The 22,332-nt window shown below is 43.2% G+C and overlaps 1 protein-coding gene across 6 annotated transcripts in view; it reads right to left on the bottom strand.

Moving 5' to 3' along the window:
- Nucleotides 1-22,076, bottom strand: part of SYNE2 (spectrin repeat containing nuclear envelope protein 2) — a 190,278-nt gene extending 168,202 nt beyond the window's left edge. For all 6 annotated transcript variants that reach the window (XM_049828823.1, XM_049828819.1, XM_049828822.1 and 3 more), the window contains exons 1-2: nt 21,947-22,076; nt 9,830-9,945 (exon numbers count right to left, since the gene is read on the bottom strand). In XM_049828823.1, coding sequence (XP_049684780.1) covers nt 9,830-9,908 — 79 coding nt within the window. In that variant the 5' untranslated portion in view covers nt 9,909-9,945; nt 21,947-22,076. The remainder of the gene's footprint in view (nt 1-9,829; nt 9,946-21,946) is intronic.
- Between the last annotated feature and the right edge of the window lie 256 nt (nt 22,077-22,332).

Consider the following 22,332-nt stretch of genomic DNA (forward strand, 5'->3'; position numbering starts at 1 on the left):
CTACCACCAGCTGTGAAGGGAGATAGGAACTTGATTAAGCCCGTGTTTCAAAAATCAGAATATTTAAACTGTTTCTCTCACCAGAGTAGAGATCAAGAGAGGGGAAAGCCTTTCTCCACAGCTTGTGGGTTGCAGAATTGAAGAAAAGTCTAGTTCCCCCAAAAGGTGAAGCAGAGCATAAGCAGTGGGGGCAGACCAGCCCAGCTCCCCAGCCCCGTCACGGCCAGTGGATCACAGGACTACCCACCCCATGCTCCCTCTCAAAAATCCAGCCTGTTCCCAAGATACACCACCACCAAACCATACATCCCTGCTGGATGCCTATATACAGGTCTGAGGTAACAGCAGGAGGTGTTGGCCCCTGAGATTACGGCCTTTCAGGCCTCAGCGCCGCGTAGGTGCTGCCACTAGCAGCCATCCCAATGGCTCGTGGGAGCAGGCGTGAACACAAACTCCTTTTTTCTCTCCCTTTCCACATCAGCTTTGACTGCAAGAGTTGGGGTTGACTTCCCAAAACACAGGCCAAAAAGCAGTACCACCCCACCAAGGGGCCTGCCTGGAGCTCACACACAGGTGGTCATCCCCTACTTCTTCCACATTGGAATAAAGACCCAAAAGGCTGCACTGGTTTTTAATAGCCCAGACATTACAAAGCAGGCCAAATAGGCTATTACCTGAGGGAGGGCAAGATGACACAGTTAGCAGAGTTGAGGTTTTGGTTGCCCAAACCACCATCTTTGGCCTGCGTCAGCTGCACGGCTCTCCCAGCCCTTCCCTCTGAGGGCTGAGGCAGACGCTGGCCCCTCCATGCACGGCTACGGGCAGCCGCCCCAGAGATCGGCCTGCAATGCTCCTGCCTGTCATTGCAGGCAGCAGAGAAGCAAAGCCTGAGAGGCGGGAGAGGTGCAAAGCAGAGGGAAAAGGCAAACTCTTCTCCCCGCCGTGCCAGGCGGCAGGAGAAGCCACGTCAGGCAGCCTGGAGCAGAGGACAGGTCTTTGGGTCATGGCGACACAGAGGTGCGGAGCTCCTGCGTATAGGGAGGCAGGCGGGCTGTGGGATGCCGGCCCACCGCCCCGCCGGGAGGATAGCAGAGGACGGTGGGTGTCCTGCACCACGGCCCCAGGGCAGCTCCCTGAGGAGCGGCGGCAGGTGGTAGGGCAGCGCGATGGCCCGAGCCTGGAGGGAGATGGTGGTGGGCAAGGCAGCTACAGGGGTACTCGCTGCCCACGTCCCAGCTGGGGTGAACTCTCCCACCGCATGGGAGAGGCAGAGGGAGACTCTGACCGGGCCATCAGCTTGCAAGAAGAAACAAATCTGGGAGATAGGGCAGGAGCATACGATCTCCTCCACCTCCCAAAGCACACTCTTGCACAAGAGATTAACGTGAAGACAAGTTTGACATCATAAGGCAAGTGCAAGACTACTCAGCAATAGATACGTATGTTTTTGTAGGCTGGGCAGGATGAAAGATACCAAAAATATCAAGCCCTTGGGGAAAAAAAAAAAAATAATCCTGACTGCTCTGCACATGAAAATGAAGATGCCACTCAGAGGAAAAAGTCCCACACTTTATTACGCTCTGGGAATTTGGCAAACACAAGCCCCAGTCCTGGCTGGCTTTTCATCACCCAAGCTGGCCTGAAGGGCTTGCCGAACAGAGCTTCATCAGCTCGCAAAGCAGAGCAAGCCGCTTAGGGGTAATGCAGCCTCCTGCTCCCAACGCCACCATCCGACCCACAGACATCCTTCTGCTTCACCGGGCAGGTGAGCGGCAAGAAAAACATTCATGCGTTATGTGTGTTGAGAGCTGTTTTGCATGCTGTAGCTAACAAGTCTTTCAACAGTCCTCCTCTAATCTGCAATACTATGATCCTGTCGGAGCACGAAACAGTCACTTTCCCCTGCTTGCTGGATTGTTTTATGTCTCTTTTTAAATATCACAGAGATCATGATGAACAGTAAGATAAGGGCAGTCTTAAAGACAGGGACAAAAATGCAGTCTCAAAATTCTGCTTTGTCTGGAAAACAGAAAATAAGTGCAAACATGCCACACAGACAATCAATGTCGCAACTCTCACAAGGAGGACATAAATAGCATGGAGATACTGGCTTCATGTTAGCACAGGACCCAACCACACCCTTTGGGTGAATACCCGTGCAGGAGACGTTCCAATTACCTAACGAGCAATTATTGAGTAGCTGCACTCAATTTTATCAGGCAGGCAAGGCTGGTATTGCTGGCCCTTGAAAAGGGACAGAAAGCAAATATTAACTACTCTGCCCGACGCCAGTGACTCTTCCAGCTGCAGCTCTTGCCAAACACACACTACTGCTACTGATTTGGAGAACTTGCTCTGGGGGTTGGTTACAGGTTGGTTAGGATGAGGACATTTGGTCTTGTTTTGGTAGAATCTCTCCATATTAATGTGCAGAAGCATTATGCAATGTGGGCCCGATACTGCAAGTGTTGATTCACGTGGGCAGCTCTCAGGCAAATGTCTCGCTTGGCTAAAGTACAAGGCAGTTATTTCACTGCACACACCTAAGCACACCTTACACCCTCCCCAAGCTACAACCATTGCCTAGTGCAACCCACCCAGCTGCCTTCCAAGCAGCCGCAGCCTCAGCTGCAATGTGGCTTACTTTTCTACCCCCCCCCCCCCAAAAAAAAATTCCACTGAATTTTGTTATTGAATCAATAACAAAGCTCCATGCTTGCCGATATCTCCCCAGACTGTAGTGAGGCAGTCACTCTGCTTCCATCCAGGCCACACATCACACAGCTCAGTACAGATGTGCTTCTGGCACCGTGGCAGGCAGTCATATTTCAATTTTCAGGCCGAATGTATTTTCCCTCCCACCTCCCCCGCTACTCTACTGCTCAGAGGCGCTAATGATTTAATCAAGCTCTCAAATTCTTATCTCTACCACGTGGTTAATTAATACGGATTTTTATTTTTATGAGGATGAATGGATTCTTTGTTAGGCCTTTTTATAGGACTCTAAGTGACCTTGGTTTTCTCTTGCCCTAGTTTTTAAAATGTCACTGACCCAGAATAAAAAAGCTATCAGAAGAAACCTGATCATTTTCTTTACTTTGGGCCAAAACTCAACAAGCCAAAAAATGGATCTAAGAGAATAAAATAAGAACCTGTTAATCAGAAAACACTCCAAATCACATTTCACCCTATTTTTTAAAGCTAATCTTCAGAACAACTCTTTAGGGAGGAATAACACGTAAAAGCAGCATGTCACGTAGGCTAGCTAAAAATCAATACACACTGCTGGACAATGACTGTTTTATCCAGTAATGAGCTACCAACAAGTCCTACAATCCAGACTAATCATTACAGGCTGGAGCATGGGGACACAGTAGGGAGCACAGCAGTGCTGAACTCTCCCAGGAGCAAAAGTAGGGGAGGGCAGGAGCACTGCCAGCCATGGTTTTACTCTCAGCCTTCCTTTAACGGTGATACAGAAAAGCCAGACTTAAAATTAATCTCCTCTCTTCTGTTGCATTTCGTGCCTCCCTTCCCAAGGTCAGAGATGGCAGCTCACAGGAAAGCACCATCTCCTCCCTCGTCAGGGAGCTGGGGGAAGCAAATCACAGCAGATCAGATGTACCCTATCTGTCCACGTTCATCAAACAATGTCACCAAACAGCAAAGAGGTTTTCTTCCATCACAAGGACCACTGCATCACTGCCAGTGGACGACTTAAAACTGTGTGGCTTTTTTCTTTTTAAAAAAATATTTTTTAAAACAATTATTTGAAATTAGTGAGTGTAAGCCTGTCTGTCATCTTCCCATCTCTGTTTCGCCAGAAGGAATTACCTCTTGTGTGTGATATTTTTATATCTTCCTTTCACCATTCAGGTCAGCTGAGGCTATGTCTACAGCAGCAGGCAGTGCAGCTCCACAGGAACAGATCAGCAGATCAAAAAAGCTGGTGTTCAAGGTGCAGCATACCCACCACGTGTGTAGGGAAGAAAGGTTGTGTTGGACTAGCTCTAGCCTGAATGCTTACAGACAGCCATGGTACCTTCTTGGAGCATTTATCTCAGTTTCATTCAGAACAACCATTTCCACACTCCCTGATGGCTCAGCAAAATGAACAAAGCATGGTCAGCAGGGATAACTGGGAGAGCTCCTTCAAGACTCCTTCAGACTGCTGGTATGAACTAAAACACCAAGTAGGTACATGCTGTAAATGATGGGAACTAGCAGAAGAACTGTTAAGTACTAGCCAACCCAGGGAGAGGGTGAGCAATTCACCCCGAGCCCTTATAGGGTCCCTTCCCTTCCACCCAGCCACAGAGTTTCATTTTCTGCAGACAGGAAAGCAGGGAAAAGAGTTATTTCCAGCATTTATGTTCAGTAACATGGTGTTAAGCAATTAAAAACAAACACAGTATTTTTGTTAAGATTAAGAAGTTTATCCAACACCCAATGAAGGTGATGAAAATAGTTCTGCAAGAATGAGTCTTTTCAAATCCAAATATCGTATAAATATTAACTAATTAACTACCACCATGTCTGTGCAGCAAGTGGGAACTTTCCTTTCTATGTTACTGCTTTCAACCTCCTTTTCCTTTTGGAAACAAATTATCCAATTTAAAGTGCTGCTAACTCAGGAAGCCTGTTCACATTGAGTTTTGCTCTCCTGGCCTTTTTAAACACTTTTGTTCTTCTCATTGCCAGGACCCTGGAGCAGCTCTGCTCTGAAACACCGCTGTCTTTACTGCCACAACAGCCCGTGAAGTGAGGCACTGCGGTACTTGGGACCATAGACAGAGATTACAGGTTAAATACTTAAAGGTACTAAGTCACATCATTTAGATATCTACATACTTTTAAAGATAAGGGCTTAAGTGGGTTTTCTAACATTTTAAAGAAAATCCACGGTGAAGCACAGATATGAACATAAGTGGCCTTCAGTGCTCTGTACAGGTGCCTCAGAAGCCATCCGCTGCTTAAGCATTTTAATGCCAGTTTTTAACCAGTTATGCACCTGATAGTGCCTTTAACAAATTGAAATTTATCTAGCAAGGAACACATTTATGTAACTATAAAATCTATTTTTTGCATTAGGCATGCAAAACAGACAAAAATACCCATGACTGATTTTTTTTTTTAGGCAGTGTCATATGTTGGTTGCTTCTCCAATGCCATCAGCCCCGCCACATGCCATGAAGCCCTGCAGTTAGGGGAACTGCTGACTAGCTCCTCACCTGGGCAGCAGACAACATAAACAGGGCATAAATTTCAGTGCAGCCCCTATGAGCTGCACTCGGAGCTTTTCAATTTGTAAAAGTCACCCCTGCAAATTCATAATAAACATTTAATGCACTTTTTGATCATTCTGGTTAAAGAAAAAAAAGTGTAGCTGTAATAACATACTTGCCCCAACAGATGAGGCATACAGCTAGAATTAAAAAAATGCTGGGTAAGAATTAGTAGTCTACCTGACCTCTGGATGAATTAAGCGGGTCTCAAAGAGATATCCTCCTTTACCCAGAGATGAGTGCAATCTACTACAAGCTGCACAACAAAATCTATCCATGTATATCACCATATTTTCAACTTCAGTCAAAGAGAAATAATTCATAAAGGTTTAGACATAACTGCATAAATATAGCATAATTCATTTGTATCATTAAACACTCTTCAAATTAGAGGCCATGTTCTTGTATGATCATTCCTTGGCTTACAGTAATAAACAGTAACATGCACATGGACTGATAAGCAGAGCCAAAAATTAGGACCCCTGCAGTTAATTAAACAGTGAAAGAGTAAGTACATGCCCCAAACTCCAAGAGCTAAACCACACTCTCTTGTGTCTGAATTAGCTCAGCAAGCATGGAAAGAAAAAGGAAAACAGAGTTCTGCACAGGTTTGGTGGGAAACACCACACATAGGGTCTCTGTTTGCTGTCCTCAGGAAGAAAGTAGAAGGATTTGTGCATGGGAGGGAAAGTGGAGGTTGGATCATCCCACAGACAAACAGATTTACATCCTGAAAGCAAAAAATACTCCTGCTCCAGAGTGCCACAAACCCTGTTTGGTTTTTGCTGTAGCCACCCATCTTCAAGTGGCTGCACATTCTCCTTGCTGCAAGCCTGCACTCAGGCTCATCAACAAAGATTAGTCCTATCTCCAACAATTCTCAAAACATTGCCATGAAGCCCTTCTCTTACCAAAGGAGGGGATGTGCCTCATTTCAGGTAGCTGAAAACAATTTTGGACCCCAACTGTACCTCTTCCATTTGTAAAAGACCGAGTGCCAGGCTGGACCCCTCTGTGGGGCCAGCCCGTAACAGTGCTGGGAGGGAAGCTATGGCAGGAGGAGACATAGGACAGGGCTCTTGCACTATTCGTCCCGTGATCATTGCCAGGCAAGCCCCGAGCTCCTGCCTGCTCCCTCCATACCTCCACCAAAAGTGACTTCAGGTTTCAAAGATGGTCCACATGCTGCAACAGAGCATCTCCCTGGCAAGCATTCTCTGTTTACCAAAACGTCTGCAGGCTGCCTGGCAGGAGAAACCCTTCCCTTCAATATTTCCCCATAGGATATATCCTTAACAGGTCTGGCTCCCGGCTTTTCACCTGAAGTTTTAGGTGGCTGTGCAAGGACACAAAATACCTTTGCAGCCACTCTAAGTTGTGCTGCATGAGAAAACTGGAAGAAAGCAGAGAGGTGCTCAAGGATAGGGCACAGATAATTATGTTATTGTGATTTAATTTTATTATAACATCTAGGATAGAGGGAAGGAAAAAAGAACAGAAAAGGAGCCCAAGTCCCGACATCACGCAATTTCAATTTTCTTGGCAGGGAGGGAGGGGGTAGCTATTACTCTTTTGTTTGTGGAGACTAGCTTGAAAACTGGAGAAGGTTAAAGACCAATATATACATCTGAAAAGATACATATATAAGGGTTTATGTTCTTGCAGCTTTTTATTTCAGCCTCATGATTTTGTGACTAGCTTCATCATTTGAAAATGTCTGAAGATGGGAAAATTAGAAACCATATTGCTTTCATTTCTTTACCTATTTTCTTCATGTTTTTCAAGCTTCATTAAATCTCCTTAAATTATTCAGCTGACAAGACAGATGCACTGAGAACAAAGTAACATTTTTACCTATTTTCCAGTTACTTTCTTCACTGCATCTTCTAGGCTGAACACTATTATAGAAAGCGAATGTTTATCCTTGAACACTCTTCTACCTAAAAACCCACTAACAGAAATTCCACTAAAGCAAGGTTTTACAATATTAAGCCACTGGAATTAATTTAAGAGGATTTCTATAATAATTAGAGCTACTAAGTAGTAATGTCTTCACTAATTATTTAAAGGAGGTTCTTCTTCCCCTCTTTCCTTCTGTTTCTTTCGCAAAGTGCTGTCCTCCTCACAGAGGACTGTGACTTGAATCACGAACATACCGAAAATGAGTGTTTGGTTTTACACATGGTGGGGAAGAAGAAAAAAAAAGCTAGCTATTTTGTTACATCTTTTTAGGCATATAACCCCACAAAGTTTTATGACCAAACCAATTGGCACATTAAATTGATCTTGTCTTAATTAACCAGACTAGACAAGTGCTCCAGCACTACTGGATGTCTTTCAGGAATAATAGAGGATTGGATCACAAAGAATTTAAATGTAGATTAAAATATAAGCAATCCAGACTAGATCTCACCCCTACTTTTGTCTTCTGCGCCAAATATTTATGCATATCTCCTGTTATGCTGTGTATTGTAGAACACTGGATATACTCTTTGAAGCTGTATCTTAACAATTTGAAAAGCAGAACACAACCAGTTTTACATTCACCTTTAGTCACCCAAAAAGTAGGCTGCTTTTCTTATAAGCATCTATTCCTGAATCTAAGATTTCTCTAAAAATTCTCCAGGTGATCCTGAAGATCTAAAGTAACCAAAGTCTCTAGTTGCTTTGCAAATCTCATCCCAAGATTCCTATTAATGGAAAAAAATGTTTCCTTGAGTGACTCTATTAAATATTCTTATCTGACCTTTACTACCACAGATCTGCAGGTAGAGTTACTAATGGTTTCTATATGTCATGTCAGGGAATGTGTCTTTCTTTGGTGCTTCATCGCAGCTGTGTTGCCATTTGTTTGTTTGACCCAGAGCAGATGCTGCAGCATCGCAGCTCCATACATAGAATGTGTCTGGACCATTTGTTGCACCTTTAATCATTATAAAAATTGCTTATGTCACTTTAAAGGGACATCTCTGGATGTTTTACAACGGTCAGACACAGGTTTGCAGTGTGTTCATTTCAGCATAATCTAGGAGCTGAAATTATTATAGCAAAGAAATGTAATTTAGTCATTTCAATTTTAATAAGCAAGGCTTTTTCACTGAGATATTGACCAAAACCCCCTACTATTATTCAACACAAACACCAATCTGACTTTTCAGAAAATAGCATGAATATTATTTCAAAACAAAACCCTATTCTAAAACTGCATGTAACTTTAATTCAGCACCGTCTGCCTCAAAGCTGGAGAGTGTTTTTCAAACCCATTTCATGACAACAGCCATCTCAGTTTTTCTACCGAAGGCTGCATTTGACTGGCACAACAAATGTGTGTCTGACAAGCTGTGCTTGGTGCAACAGTCAGACTAGCCCCTGTCTGTTAGGAGTTTTTGCTTGCTTTCCTGAAAATGTAATACTGAAGCAAAACGGAAGAAAATTCACCATTAAAGAAGTTTGGCTTTAGACCACTGTTAACACTCGCTCACCAAAACACATGGCTTCAATGACAATATTAGTGCAAATACAGATCACAAAAGTGACTTGGCAGAATATTCTTTTGCACCATCTGTTTTAAACATATTTTCTCTCAACTAAGCACTGTAGTAATTTCATTGCAAGTGAGCTAAAAGGAAATAGCTCTGTGGAAACATGACTTGGCCCATCCATCCTAGAATAACCAGGCTCTAAACACATCAAAGACAGGCTTTTCAGCAGTGCTAGTCCTGCTGCCTGGACTAGCCTCCTTGATAGCTTCCATGACTGTTTTGGGGAACACGTTCAGAAGAAAATCAGCCTTCCCAGGAAATTCTAATAGAAGGAAATTCAACACGTGATTAAAGAAAACCCACAGAGCCTGTCTGAGAGGCCAGCTCTGATGCACTCATTATCACTTAACTGTCCAGGTAGCTGCAGTTAAATTGGAACAATTAAAAATCAACCAGTGAGTGCTTCCTTAACAAGGAAGCTTACTCATTGCAAGTAAGGATGAAAGACTCTGACCTGTAAGAAATTTATTCAGAAGCCACAAAAATTTTCTACTTGTTTTGGCCACAAGCTATCCTTCTAGACTTGCAGGGGATATAGCAGTAAGAACAGAAAAACAAATAAAATAAAATAAAATAGTACTGTAGTTAATAGCCTCATTAAGACAGCTTAATGCAACCATCTAATTGTCAGCAAATTGAAAACAAGGAAAATAATGAAATGGCCTAACTGCTTTCATGCTGGCAGTTCCCTTGAAAACAGTTTACAGTAACATGTATTCTGACTAACAAAACATAAGAACCAGTGAGCACATCTGTACCAAAGAAGGCAACAGATCTGAAAATCCCATGAGAAAGTACCAGGAGAGCCGTTATCTTTCATTTCGCTGCTGAAGCGTCTCATGAAACACAGAAATACTGGCAAAGAAGCACGGACTTGAACTAACTGTACTGATCATAATGTTAGTGTTAACAGGTTTCTCAGAATTCCCTTCAACTTTTACACAATCACAGATTTTGCCAAAAATCTACATTAAAAAGGCACAGAAAACTACAGTAACTTACCTTGCAGCGATAGACACAGATCATCTATTTCGGAGGAAGCCTGTTCCTCTGTTGAGGGAGATGACTGCTTTGATGCCATATTAAATTCTATGGAGATTCTTTAATCAATTTCCAAACTGAAATTATAAAAAAAAAAAAAGAAGAAAATCAGTACGGTTTTACATAAAAATTGATGATGCTTAAGTGTGTGGTGTTGAGACCATGCATTTTCTTTTGGGTTTTCTTCTCATGGTAGGCTGTTTCCTTAGCTTATACAGAATAAAGCAATTGTTCTTACTGCATCAATCCAAACTTTGGTCCCTTGACTCTTTTCAAATGGTAGCCAGCAGTACTCCACAACACAAACATGGATCCCAGTATGTCTTCCCATGAAAATAAAAGCACTAGGATTAGAAAAATTCAAACACAGTTGCTTTCTTTGAGAAAGCCAGGGCGCCAAAGGCTTACAGTGTCTTCTGCAGATTTGTTGCTGCCAAATCTCATTTTTTTAAATCTTTGTACTTTTCAGATTTCTCTTCCTGTCCGGATAATTGTTGCAGAATGGAAACAATTAAAGCAGAATCTGCAAAGATTACGGTGAAATGAAAAAGCAGCGATTATCGGATGAGAATAATCACAACTGCTGTCTCTGTCTGGTACCTCTGTTATTCCTCAACCCCCATGAAGGACTTCCTTTTTCCAGCTCCTCCATTTTCCTCTTCCTGAATACCTCCCCTATCTCTAATGCAACTTTAGTAAACGATATGCTATACCTTTCTTAAAAGTGTAAAACTGTTTCTGTTACTACAGTAGCTATGTTGTTCAATTTGTCACTGTAAGAAAAACTGGATACCAAAATACTGACTCAATTTCATCAAGAACTTAAAAGTTAAACAAATTCAAAAAGAAATAAGGCTGAAAATTAAATATGGGCTCACCTTAAACAAGCTTTGTTACCTAAATATCTGTAACCTTTTCATCAGAAGTACTAGGATTTACACACCACATATTAATAACTCATCCACCAAGTGTACGTCAAAATAAAGGGTGTGAATAGATAAGTAAGGAAATACATCATTAAAGAATGCCAGAGGAATTTTTACATTCAGTCCCTTGTTCATATGAATCACGAGGCAACCTTTGTTTATTCTACTATACGTTATTTTTCCTCACTCCCTCTCTCTCCCACTGCACAGAAAGGACAACACACATTTAATGAGGAGCTATTCAATATTTTGTTTTCCTCACCCTGAACAATGTGTGTCCTTGTGCTTTATCCAAGAGCTGCTCTGATGACAGGATTATTAAGTTCCTCACAAGATTTTCTATGGCAGTCATCACCCCAGCATCTGAGCGCTTCACAAACACCAATCAATTCACATCTACAGCATCTATGTGAGCTCAGGGGTTATTGCCCAGCTTTAGAATCACAGAACTGTTTGGGTTGGGAGGAACACTTAAAGATCATCTAGTCCACTCCCCTCGCCATGGGACATCATTTTACCAATGACAAGCAAAGGCACAGAGAGAACAAAGGGGTAAAAAAGTTGCTAATTTGATTCTGGTTTTCCAGAGAAATAGGTATTAGTTCATATGGCCAAAGCACTGATTCCACCTGCTGCACTGAGTATGCACCATTTCTGCAAGTCACCAACAACTTACAACTAAAACTCAAGGCACCAGAGTCAAGAAAGGGGAGTTCTGGCTGGGGCAGGTGATGATGAGACCTATCAGGGAAAAGGAAAAAAATATTTTACAAGAGTTTGGCCTGCTCAGCCTAGCAAAAAGAGGAGGAAGAGGAGTATTTGATCTTTGGCAGGCACAAGAACAAGGTGATATAAATAAGCCACCCCTTGAGATTAGGATGGACATCAGAAGAAGATTTCTAAATATTGGGTTCTAACAAAGCCTCCCAATACAGGCAACTGGCACAAAGGCTTTACATGGTTTCAGGACTGGAATTGTTCAGAAACAGACAACATAGAGTGATTGCCTTTATCAAAGGGACACTTGGACTTCCAATCCTGGAGAGCTCTCAGAAGCCCTCTGTTCTTAAGCTAGAAGTACGAGTCTCAAGTCAGACAACCAAAAAATAACCATACAGCTAGCTACCACTGATAAAAAATGGGGTTTAAGTGCCAGAGCTAGCATCTCACAGGAACTGAGTGAAGGCAAGGGCTGAGCAAGAATCCAGTTCTCCCAGCAGTGCTGCCTATGCCCAAGGCGATGCAATCTTCCCTGGGAAACACCTTCTTTTTTCTCTCAAGACCAAGCAATACAAAACTGAAGTCTAAAAATGCGAAGTGTCAGGTGGCCTTAATATCTCTTGGGTATCTATATGTCTGGAATTTGATTTTGTGACCACCACCTTGAAGGCTACTAAGCAGCAAGACCCAAATGGGAGGGTACATAAGCAAAATCCAAACCACATCATCAGATCTGTTGCTTTTTGCTCCCAGGACAGAGGGAGAGTTAGCTGCATTCCCTCTACCCTGAATTTTCCAGTGGCCAACGGAAGACCTTCAGAGATATTTAAGAAATAGTAAATACTGGGCAGCAATGAATCCCCAGGTGAAATCAATGAGCCTGCCTGAATTTGGACCTAAGGTTATAATTCAAATTGGGCATCCATGTAAAGGAAGGCGGATAGGACTAGAAGCACACACACAGACACCCACCATTGCCACATCAGCATAACCTACAAGCAAGACATCCCCAAAACTATGTACGTACGTACATTCCTGTGGTTCTGGGCCATGCACTCAATATCAGTGGCAATGCATGCTCATTTTCTCATTACCACAAGCTTATTCTCATTTTTTTTCATTTTATTTTAAACTAAACGCAGTCTAAGGATTTTCTTTTAAAGGCACAAAAGCAGCACAAAATCCCCAAACAGTGAAAACATACACATCTGTTTGACTTTAACACATCCAGATTTGAGATGGTGACATAGGCGGAGACAAGTCATGTTCACCTAGTTTGCATGATGCTAACTAAAGTCATTGGGAGTATTGTCCAGAAAAAGGCAACAGGATTCGGCATTAAAATTCCTCCATAACAGCAGCAAAATATGCAAGAGCTATGCACAGCTTTAATGGAAGTTTCATAAACAAAACAAAATGCATTTTCAGCCTTTCTGTGACTGTTCCTCCTCTGTCCCCATCCCTTGCCAGCTACAGCTACCACACAGTACATAGTGTCTCCTGTGTGCTGGTACTGCACTTCATGTGACGGAACCCCAATCGCAGTTCAGTCGTTGAAGTTAATAAAACTTTCAGGACCTTAAAGCAGAAAGTATGTTAAGCTTTAAAGTATTAATTAACTGTAATTAAGTTGCTTAATTTATTAATTAATTAACTTAAATTATGGCACATGATCCTAGAACAGGTATAAATGAAAAAAAGCATATGCTCCTATTTTAAGGTCAAATTAAGGCCTCCTTCCCAAAAGAATGGGATTTTTTTAAATATTTTTTTTCTAAACGCAGAAATCCACTCAACAAATCCACAGTGCAGGTTATAAAAAAGTGCAGCTAATACAAGGTAAGTTTATGCTAAAGCTTTCACATTCTTGAAGCCCTCTGTTCACCATCCAACACAGCACATGCGTTTTGCTCTGCCTCTGATTTCTGCCCTGCCCCAACAGAAGACTCCACAGCTGCTTTGAAAGGGAGATACGCACTCACTCTTGGAGGACATACCTGCAAGGATTAGTATTCTTTAAAAGGTACAAGGTACAGATTGTCTGAGAAGGATTTATACAGGGACAATACGCTAGTATTTATACAGGGACAATACCCTTTGCCCTCCCCCAGTTTCATTCAAATAAAGCATATTAAGTGTAACTATATCATATCAACCTCTGAAAAGCCTAAAACCATCGAGCTATTGGTGAGATTGCTTAGCAATGCTTTACATAGGCATTAGAAACGATCATCTTTTCTACTTCGTATTTAAGTAGATTATTTTGTTTCATAACAATTCAATGACCCTGCAGAGCTAAACCAAATCCTTCATTTCCATGTAATGCTGGACAACCAAGAAATAGATACCCACAGTGTTGAAAATAAATGAAATGCTTTCAAATGACACCATGCCTTTTCCACGGGGATAAAACCAAAGGTGAAGAAGATGACCTTGTCTTTCCCTCTTTCTGGAGAATCTGGCATTAATACAGGAAAGCATTTAACTGCTTACACCTTGGGATAACCTGTGAAGTATCACAGAGCCAAAGAGAGAGTTCCAGGAACACTGGGACCTTGTTCCCAATGGATTTGTTTCCTGTTGATTAACTTATGTGAATTGCACCAGAGCTGTTGTATGAGCTCATCCTTTCTTCAGCATGGGAGGAATCACACGAGAAAGGTGCATTATGAATGTCCTCAAGGGAAAAGCTTTCCACTGGTGTTCTCCAAAGGAGTAAATGCTTGACCACCTGGGCTCAACCTGCAGCTCAAATAGTTCAGCCATCAGCAAAAGCTTTTCCTGTGATAAGGCCACTCATAAGACTCAAACCCAGGCTTTTCTCTAGTGGATATTGGTAGAGTACTTCTTCCCTTCCCTCTCCATTTGTTCTCACAATGGGCACCTAAAAACACGGGCAGACATTGGATCAGCACAGTTATATCATGTAATTTCAACTCAACCTCCTTAGAATCTCTCTTCCTTTCCCAAATTCAGCTGAAATGAGCCAACAAATTAAAAAATGTACTGGGTATTAAAACACAGACATATGCACACTGACAGAGAAAAACCTAAGAGCAGGCAGCGGACTAGAAATCTCAAGGAACTAACCTGAAAACAATCATTCCAGAGATTTTTATCATGAGAATAGACAACACTGATTTAAATACCATGTCTCCAGTGAGGCTTAAGTCCCAATGAGACCTAAGAGAAGCTCTTCTTAAGCAGGGTCTTTATAGGGACATTCTTGTCTCAGAAGAAAGGGGAAAAGAAGTTTCAGATGGATTTGGAGGATTCATTAGCAAGGATTTCATAGCCTTAACACTACAGTTTGGATCAAGGTGGTTTGCAAACCTTGTCTTTCAGCTGTTCCAAGTACCGACCATGGTAAGATTTCATCATATGAAAAAAAATTCAGGGTTACTTCTACAAAACAGCTGTGCACACTAATTAGGAAGCAAGGTAAACTAGTTGGTGTGATTTCCATACTGTCCCAGGTAAGACTGTTTGCAGCCTTGAAGTTTACAGCTAACTCCTGCATATCACTTCACTATACTGCAGCCCGCTGCAGATGTACCCTCAGACCCTCCCCATAAGCCAATCTTGAAAAATCATATGGCACGAAATTAGCTCAGATGCGCACTCCTTAAAGCTGAAAGAAGCAGATACTTTGCAAACAAGCCCAGATAGAGGTAGCTGAATATTATAACCCACTGGTAGTAAATCCCTGCTTCATTGGTTTTGTCTTTGTAGACACATGCCCCATATTTTCCCAATTATTTTGGCTACATGCTTTCCACTGGTGTTGCAATAAAGAATTACAGACATCTTTGCATGGCATCTCCAACCGCTTGTTTTTACTTTTCCTCCTTTGAAGTGCCACTGATTATTTATGACCCACTCAGGGACTCAAAAGACTTTCCCTCCATAGAGGCCTCTACATGTAAACTGAATTCTGTTCCTAGCAACAGATTATTATTACTCATGTATTCAGTTGAGCCAACGTCATGAACACAAACAGCAGATTTTTATCTTTGGTGAACTAGTCCAAGGGAAATAAAGCTCCACAATGCAACCAACTGAAGACCCTTTTCCTTTTTGGTTATTAACAAAGATCTCAGTTTATTTTACATTCAGAATGAAGTAGTAACATTAAGAAGTAAAAGTCTTGAGCCCTGAAAAGTGCTGCTGAGCTGCCTTCTTTTGGTAAACTATTTTTCTGTAAGTCTGTCACAGCCTCCGTAAAGGCAAATTATTGGGATCCAAATCATGATAATATGACCTAAAGAATTATCACAGAAAATCCCTTACACATCAAGTTGTTTGGAGTTTTGCTGTTTTACAGTATTCCCCCCCCCCCCCCACTTCTGATGTACTCACACCTCTGTTAAGTCAGAAAAGTTCGTGCAGCACTAAAGTTTGATGGTCATGCTTTCTCCTCAACACTTCATTTACAAGGGTTTCACCATTTTTTCACCCAGTGTTGGGGGTGTGGAAGAAGGTCTGTTTAAAGCACGTATTTTCCAAGATCTTTGCACTAAAACATTCTCTTTTCTTAAGGTCCTACTCCAGACTGAAGTTCACATTTAAAATGCTTGCCAGTATCGCTCTTGTGAATTATCTCAGATTGTACACATGGCCATGACTGGAATGGGATCATACAGCAAACACACTGATCCCCTTCCCTTCAAAGCCAGATCCTCAGGTAGCAAAAATCAGGACAGCACCATCGAGAGATCTACCTTGACTTCCCCACCTGAGGAGCTGGCAGAAGAAAAATATTTGTCGTCATCCAGTAAGCAATAATGGCACATTCTCTGCACTGTCCTGGAAGAAGAAAAGGGCTTCCATTAGGTTTCCATGACTTTGAAGGTGATAGGGAAAAGAGGCTATATCCTTCTGATCCTACATAATACCCTACAGCAGTCAGATGGGTATCAGCCAGTCTTTTAATAAGTGGTATTAGAGCATGTGGCATTAGAGAGACTCTGCACTGTCTGGGATAATGCTGAAACAAGTCTGGCCTTGGGTCTTCCTAAGCTATCAGTAGCTGGAGATGAAGGAATCGAAAAGGGAAAAGCTTGGAAAAGACTGAACAGCCCTGCTCAGAAGGAACCAAGCCCAGAGAGCATTAGATCTGCAAGAGAAACAGAGATGGACACAAAGCTACACCCCATTGCCACAGAAATAGTCTTGCCTCATGTGAACTGACACACTGAAACTGTATGCACAAGTAAGGTCTCCTCCAAAGAATAAGAGCTGCAAGACCAAGACATCTCTTATTAGTTTATTTATGACAACCAGCAGCAGTACATTTTTGTTTTCCAGGGACTTCCCAGTGATCTATTTATAATTTTTGAAAACAAGCCAGGACAAGCATAAGAATATACAAAAACCACACCACTTTTTAAGGCCAGCAAATGTTGCTGGTTTGTCTTTGATTTACACATCAATAATACTTCTTGTTACAGAAGCACAATGGATCTTCTCATTGTGTTAATCAATTTAAAAATGTGGTTAGGAAAGTGTCTTTCTTGACCTTTTCTTTTTTTGGGGGGTGGTAATAAATCAGTCATCCTGGTACAATTACACAGTTTGAAAACTGCACTAACTCCATTCTGTTGTTAACACACACACAAAAATGCTTTTATTAACAGGGCTAAGACTTGTTCACACATTCACAAAAGGTGACCTGTGGAGGTGCACGATGGATTTGCTTGCCCTCAAGAATAAGAGCCTATCTCATATTTATCTATTCCCAAGTGGAAATGCAGTGTCAAAGCATACTTACTAAAGTTAGAGAAAACATTCAGTTTTCAACTGGTTTCCAAGTTTTCCCACATCGTTAATAAAAACAGTAACTGCTCAGAACTCAAAATGACAGTTGTTAATGTAAAAAGGGGGGAGAGTGACGAATGCCTGGAGGCTCAGAAAGCTGATGCCGTGCCCCATGATCACCCCAGGGTACACTGCTATGCAGGAAGCCAAAAATACTATGGTGACCTCACGGCTCCGTCAAAGTCAAGGGTCTGGGCGACAATTCAATCTCCAGAACACACAGCCCATAAGCCCAGCCCAGCCCAAATCTACCTGTGCAATGCCCGGGAGCCTCCAATTACGTGCAAAGAGCTGTGTCGTTTATACGGTGTGTTGCCGCGTGGCCAGAATGGAAAAGCTTTTCCAAAGCAGGGGTTGTTCGCAGGCTTCCCTGCCGCCCGGCGCGCCAGCCGTGCCGCAGCCCCAAGGCCGCTTCCCGCAGATAACGGGGCTGTGAGGAAGGGTTATCGTAAAAAAAAAACATGAGAAACACAAGCTGGCTCGAGATCTGTGCTGTACCTGGGAAGTACACCCAGTGCATAAACACAACTTCTTCCTACCCACTTGGTTAACTAGGAAAACATGCAACGAAATGACAATTGCTGTCATTTCACTCCTACAAGCCCTTCTCTATTTTCACATGAAAGCTGCCCCTACCTGACCCCCTTGCCCCGGCTACCTGGGCTCAGGTGAGGCCAGTAGCCAGGCACGGCACTGAGTAGCCACGCTCTGCCTGGCCACTTTTCGGCAAGGGGAAAGGGTGCAGGGTGGCCGCAGCAGTCTGGGTGCCGCGGGGAGCAGACAGACCTCTGACCTTTAGGCATGCAGTTCCCATCGCAAGAGCGAAGGGCTGAGCACAGCTCGTCATACCCTTTCCTCAGTGCTTCCTGGCCCAGAGTCAGTTTTTACAATTGAGAAGGGAAGGGGGAGGGAATCGCCTGCAAGCGGAGCAAGTTTTAACTCTCACGCAGGGGACTGCCCGATCAGAACAAACTGGACAATGCTGCCTGGTTTAACCGAGCAAGAAGTATGGCAAGAAGTTCTTTCTTTTATTTACTAATGTTTCTTTCTTCCCCCTGGATTGCAACTGAAATTCTTTGGTTAGTGTTTTAACAGAGACTCACAGCCAGCTTTCAATTAACACTGCAGGAACTTTACATGGTGTAAAAGGTATTTAAAATAGCAGTATATAATAACTACACCTGCTTTGTATTAAGGAAATTATATTAATGAGAATCAGGCTTCTAGTCATATTCTGCCTTTGAAGGAATACAAATGTTTCCTTTCCACTGCCTTCCTAATTCCCTTTTTCCCCAAATAAAGGAAACAGTCAGATGGCTAACAAACAGATTATTCTGTTGAGTGAAGCGCGCCTAGGCAATAAAAGGCCTAGAGTTTCTCAATTAAATCATAAGGCTGCTCTTGTTCAGAAAGATCTTCCTGAAGAGCAGTAATCAGCTCTTTCAGGAAATTAAGAAAAGGGAAAGGTAGGGATAGCGGCAATCTAAACAGAGGAGTTATCAGTAGAGCCGGGACTCGTTCTTACTGAGCAAAATCACTGGAAGCAGCAGTGCAATGTTTGCACAACAGACCTCCGCAGACAGAGCCATTGATGGTGTAAAGAAAGGGGAGGAAAAGTGAAATGCAATCTGTATTTGGGAGCCAAAAGAGAAAGGGCATGTCTCATGCTAAACCTATCTGCTTTGGCAGTATTCCTGTAAAGATCACGAACTTGTTTTGATCACTAAATATAGCAAAGAAAAGGAATCTACTGCAAGTAGCTCTCTCCGCCAGCGCTTGCTGTTTTACGCAGGCAGAAGAAGAACACAAAAGAGAGATTTGTCAAACAAATGGCAAATGAAGCTTGCCAAATTTGAAGGGCAAATTACAATTTAAATGATAGGTCCTAGCCTGGCAGCTGTGAATTCATCAGCTTCTCTCTCAAGCATGTCCAATTGAGGCTACAGCAATGCAGACTACCCCTCTTCCCCTAGCACACCTCTGCTCTGAGCTGGAGGGGCCGCCTCTCCAAAGAGCCAGTTTTTCACGCCCATGTAATTCTTCCAGCTGAAAATTCCCCCCCAAAGCGCTAGTCAGGGTCGTCTTTGTTTGGTTTTACACCTTCTGTCCCATGCGCTTCAAGGTTTGTGGGGAAAGCAGCCTTTCTACAAGTACAGCCTGCACGTTTGCGTGTCTGTGCTGGTTTTGCACAGATGAAAAGGGTTTTTCGACAGTGTTGTCTCCCACACGGACCGCGTGGCACCCTCCGCTGCGGGACAAAACCAGTGTTTTGCTGGGGCAACTCAGCAGAGCATCTGCACTGCTCCGCTAAGGAAAGCACTTTTGTTTACCGCTTAAGACAAATAATATATCTTTCTCTTTGCTTTCAAAGAATTAGTTGCTTTAGGGAAAAAAAAAAACCAACCACAAACCTAAATCCCTGATTTACAGCATAGTTTCAAGCCTGTAGAATAACTTTTTGTGTGCGGTGAAAACCAGGCCAAACAGTGTTATTCTTACCAGTACTGTTGCCAGAGAGGACCAAACAGCCAAACTGCACATAGACAACCCAAGAGAAAGAACTCGGTGCTACGCAGTAACCTGCTAGAGTAAACTGTTCTCACTATACAAAACTAAAAAAAAAAATACAGTTGCAACTGCAAAGCCAAGGACTCTGAATCAGTAATAGCCCAGACTAAAGGATGCCTTACTTTTTTCATGCATTCCCCTTCTGCACACGCAGGATGACAGTCTCCTCATCAGCGTCTGAATCACAGAGCTGCCTGGGCTGCTTGCTTTGAGAATCTTTGACGAATGCCCGTGAGCCCTGTGCATCTCCCTTGCTGAAAGGCAGCAATACCACTAACACAAAAGTTACTTATAGACAAGTTCAGTCAAGCAACAGAGAACGCACGTTGCGTAAGCAGAGCTGCCGTACCATCCTCTCCTGGGCCAGGCAGCCACAGCAAGGCCAAGGCCAAGCAGGTGAGGTAAAAGCCCTGAGCCACGTCTGGCCGCCTGAGCCAACTCCAGCCCACCGAGGCGTGTTTCTGAACGGTCTGCAGAGACGCACCTCTCACAGTCACCATCCAGGATGAAACTCCGGCAAGGAGATGGCGTGTGACCGCCAACGCCAAGTCCTTAGAACAGGATATGCTTCAATTTCCTTACAATCCACGCACTGGCTTTCGGTACAGTAAACTCCTAGAGTGGCTTTTTGGAGAATCTTTGCAAGAAGAAACATGTTCAGAGTCACCTGCAAGCTTTTCAAAGGTGAAGCCTTCACTTGCAAACATTATCTGTGAAGCCACTCCAAGGCTACCTACAGTACTAGTAAGGCACAACTGCTCTGCAGGAACAGTGTTTGCTCACACCGACATTGCACAAGCATCTGCTTCCTCCCCTTAGGAACTGCTGAGGTATCCTGGGCACATAACTGGGAAGAAAATACAGATTTTTCACTCCCCCGAAACAAAGCCAGCTCTGCTCTTACTTCCCTCTTACAATAACAAGCTCTGCTTTCTCTATCCCAGGGGTATTTCATCACCAACATCCCACCCAGTTCTGTGTAAGAAACGACATTGCGAACAATCTATCAATCAGATGATTTTTTTTTCTTTAAAAAAACAAACAACAAACAACCCTAAACCTGTCAGTCTGCTAACTGTGAAACTGCTTGTTACAGTCCAAGTGGTTGATGAAGTGGGATGACAATACCAGGAAATACCTGGAATTGATCTTCAATGTTTATTTTTGGAGACTGGCTTTTCTCCCAGCTCTTATTTAATAGTTTGCTCTTTCCCTCCTCTCCCCAGTTGTTCTCTCTGGCATCAAATTGCACTTTGTTTCACCTCTTGGAGTTTACCCATGGACCCCCTAAGCAGAACTTCAGGAATCAAATCCTGGCTCAGACAACACGTTCTTTCTATTTCACTGCTATCATATTCTTTCTCTCATATCAAAAAAGATAGGAGAATGCCCTGGTATTTGTCTGAAGTCAGAAGTGCACAGGATCTATTTAACACTCGGTACTTGCCTGTACTTCTTATCTCTGCTATACAAGCAAATTCCTTCAACAAATTCTACCCCTACTCAGCTCATTTAGCAAAGGAAGTCTTTCTGCTGTAAACTAGTTCTCCACACAGGAGAAATTTTATCCCTTCATACCTGGTTCACCTGTGCAGATGAGCTAGGCTTCTTCCAGAAGAGCCAGTGATTATTTTTTCCTGGCCACTAAATAACACAGCGGCAGCAGCAACACTTCAGAGTAGACCAGGTCACAGGTCCCTGTGCAGCTCCAAAGCTCACGGAGCTTTGCATTTAGATACACATTGCAAGTTTAAATATGTCAGTTTAAAGAGTTTCCGCACATCATCTGAACGCCACTGAATAATCACACACACCGTCTTAGGCCACCGCGAGCCTGAAGTGAAGCACATTTACTCCTTCAAGGTTTAGCCGTTTGCTGCAGATTGGGAGCACACGTACAATCATCCACACCGGCCCAGTGAGTACGCAACAATCCAACTATGCGCCTGAACTGGATTTTTGGAAGAGAAAGGACAGGGGAGGGAGGAGGAGTAACAGCCCACGTAATTTTGCAAAAAGGTTTCACCAAAAGGAAATGAGTACCTACCGGGTGCCGCCCATCACCAAGCGCCAGGCAGCCGGTCTTGCCCCCAGGAGAGCAGCAAACTGCAAGGCAGCTGCAAGGAGCACGGGCAGGGGAAGGAACGCACCTCTGGGAGCCTCCAGTCGCCCGCATTGCTTCCACCTCTGCCACTAACCTGATGTGTGACCTTCAAAAAGCCACTCTGCAAATCCCCTTCGGCCTCTTATTTATAGCAGAAGATTGTCTGGCGCTGTGGGTCCAGCCCGAAGCTTTTGTGGATCCAATGACTGACCAGAGGAGGAAGGCTTTGAACTGGACGTTGCTGTCTGCTCTCCAGTTTCCACTAAAGCCCTCCAGGCACACCGTCGTACACCGCACAACCTACACGGACGCCAAGTCTGGTAGAAATG

This window comes from Accipiter gentilis, chromosome 25 (assembly GCF_929443795.1).
Source record: "Accipiter gentilis chromosome 25, bAccGen1.1, whole genome shotgun sequence".
Taxonomy (NCBI): domain Eukaryota; kingdom Metazoa; phylum Chordata; class Aves; order Accipitriformes; family Accipitridae; genus Astur; species Astur gentilis.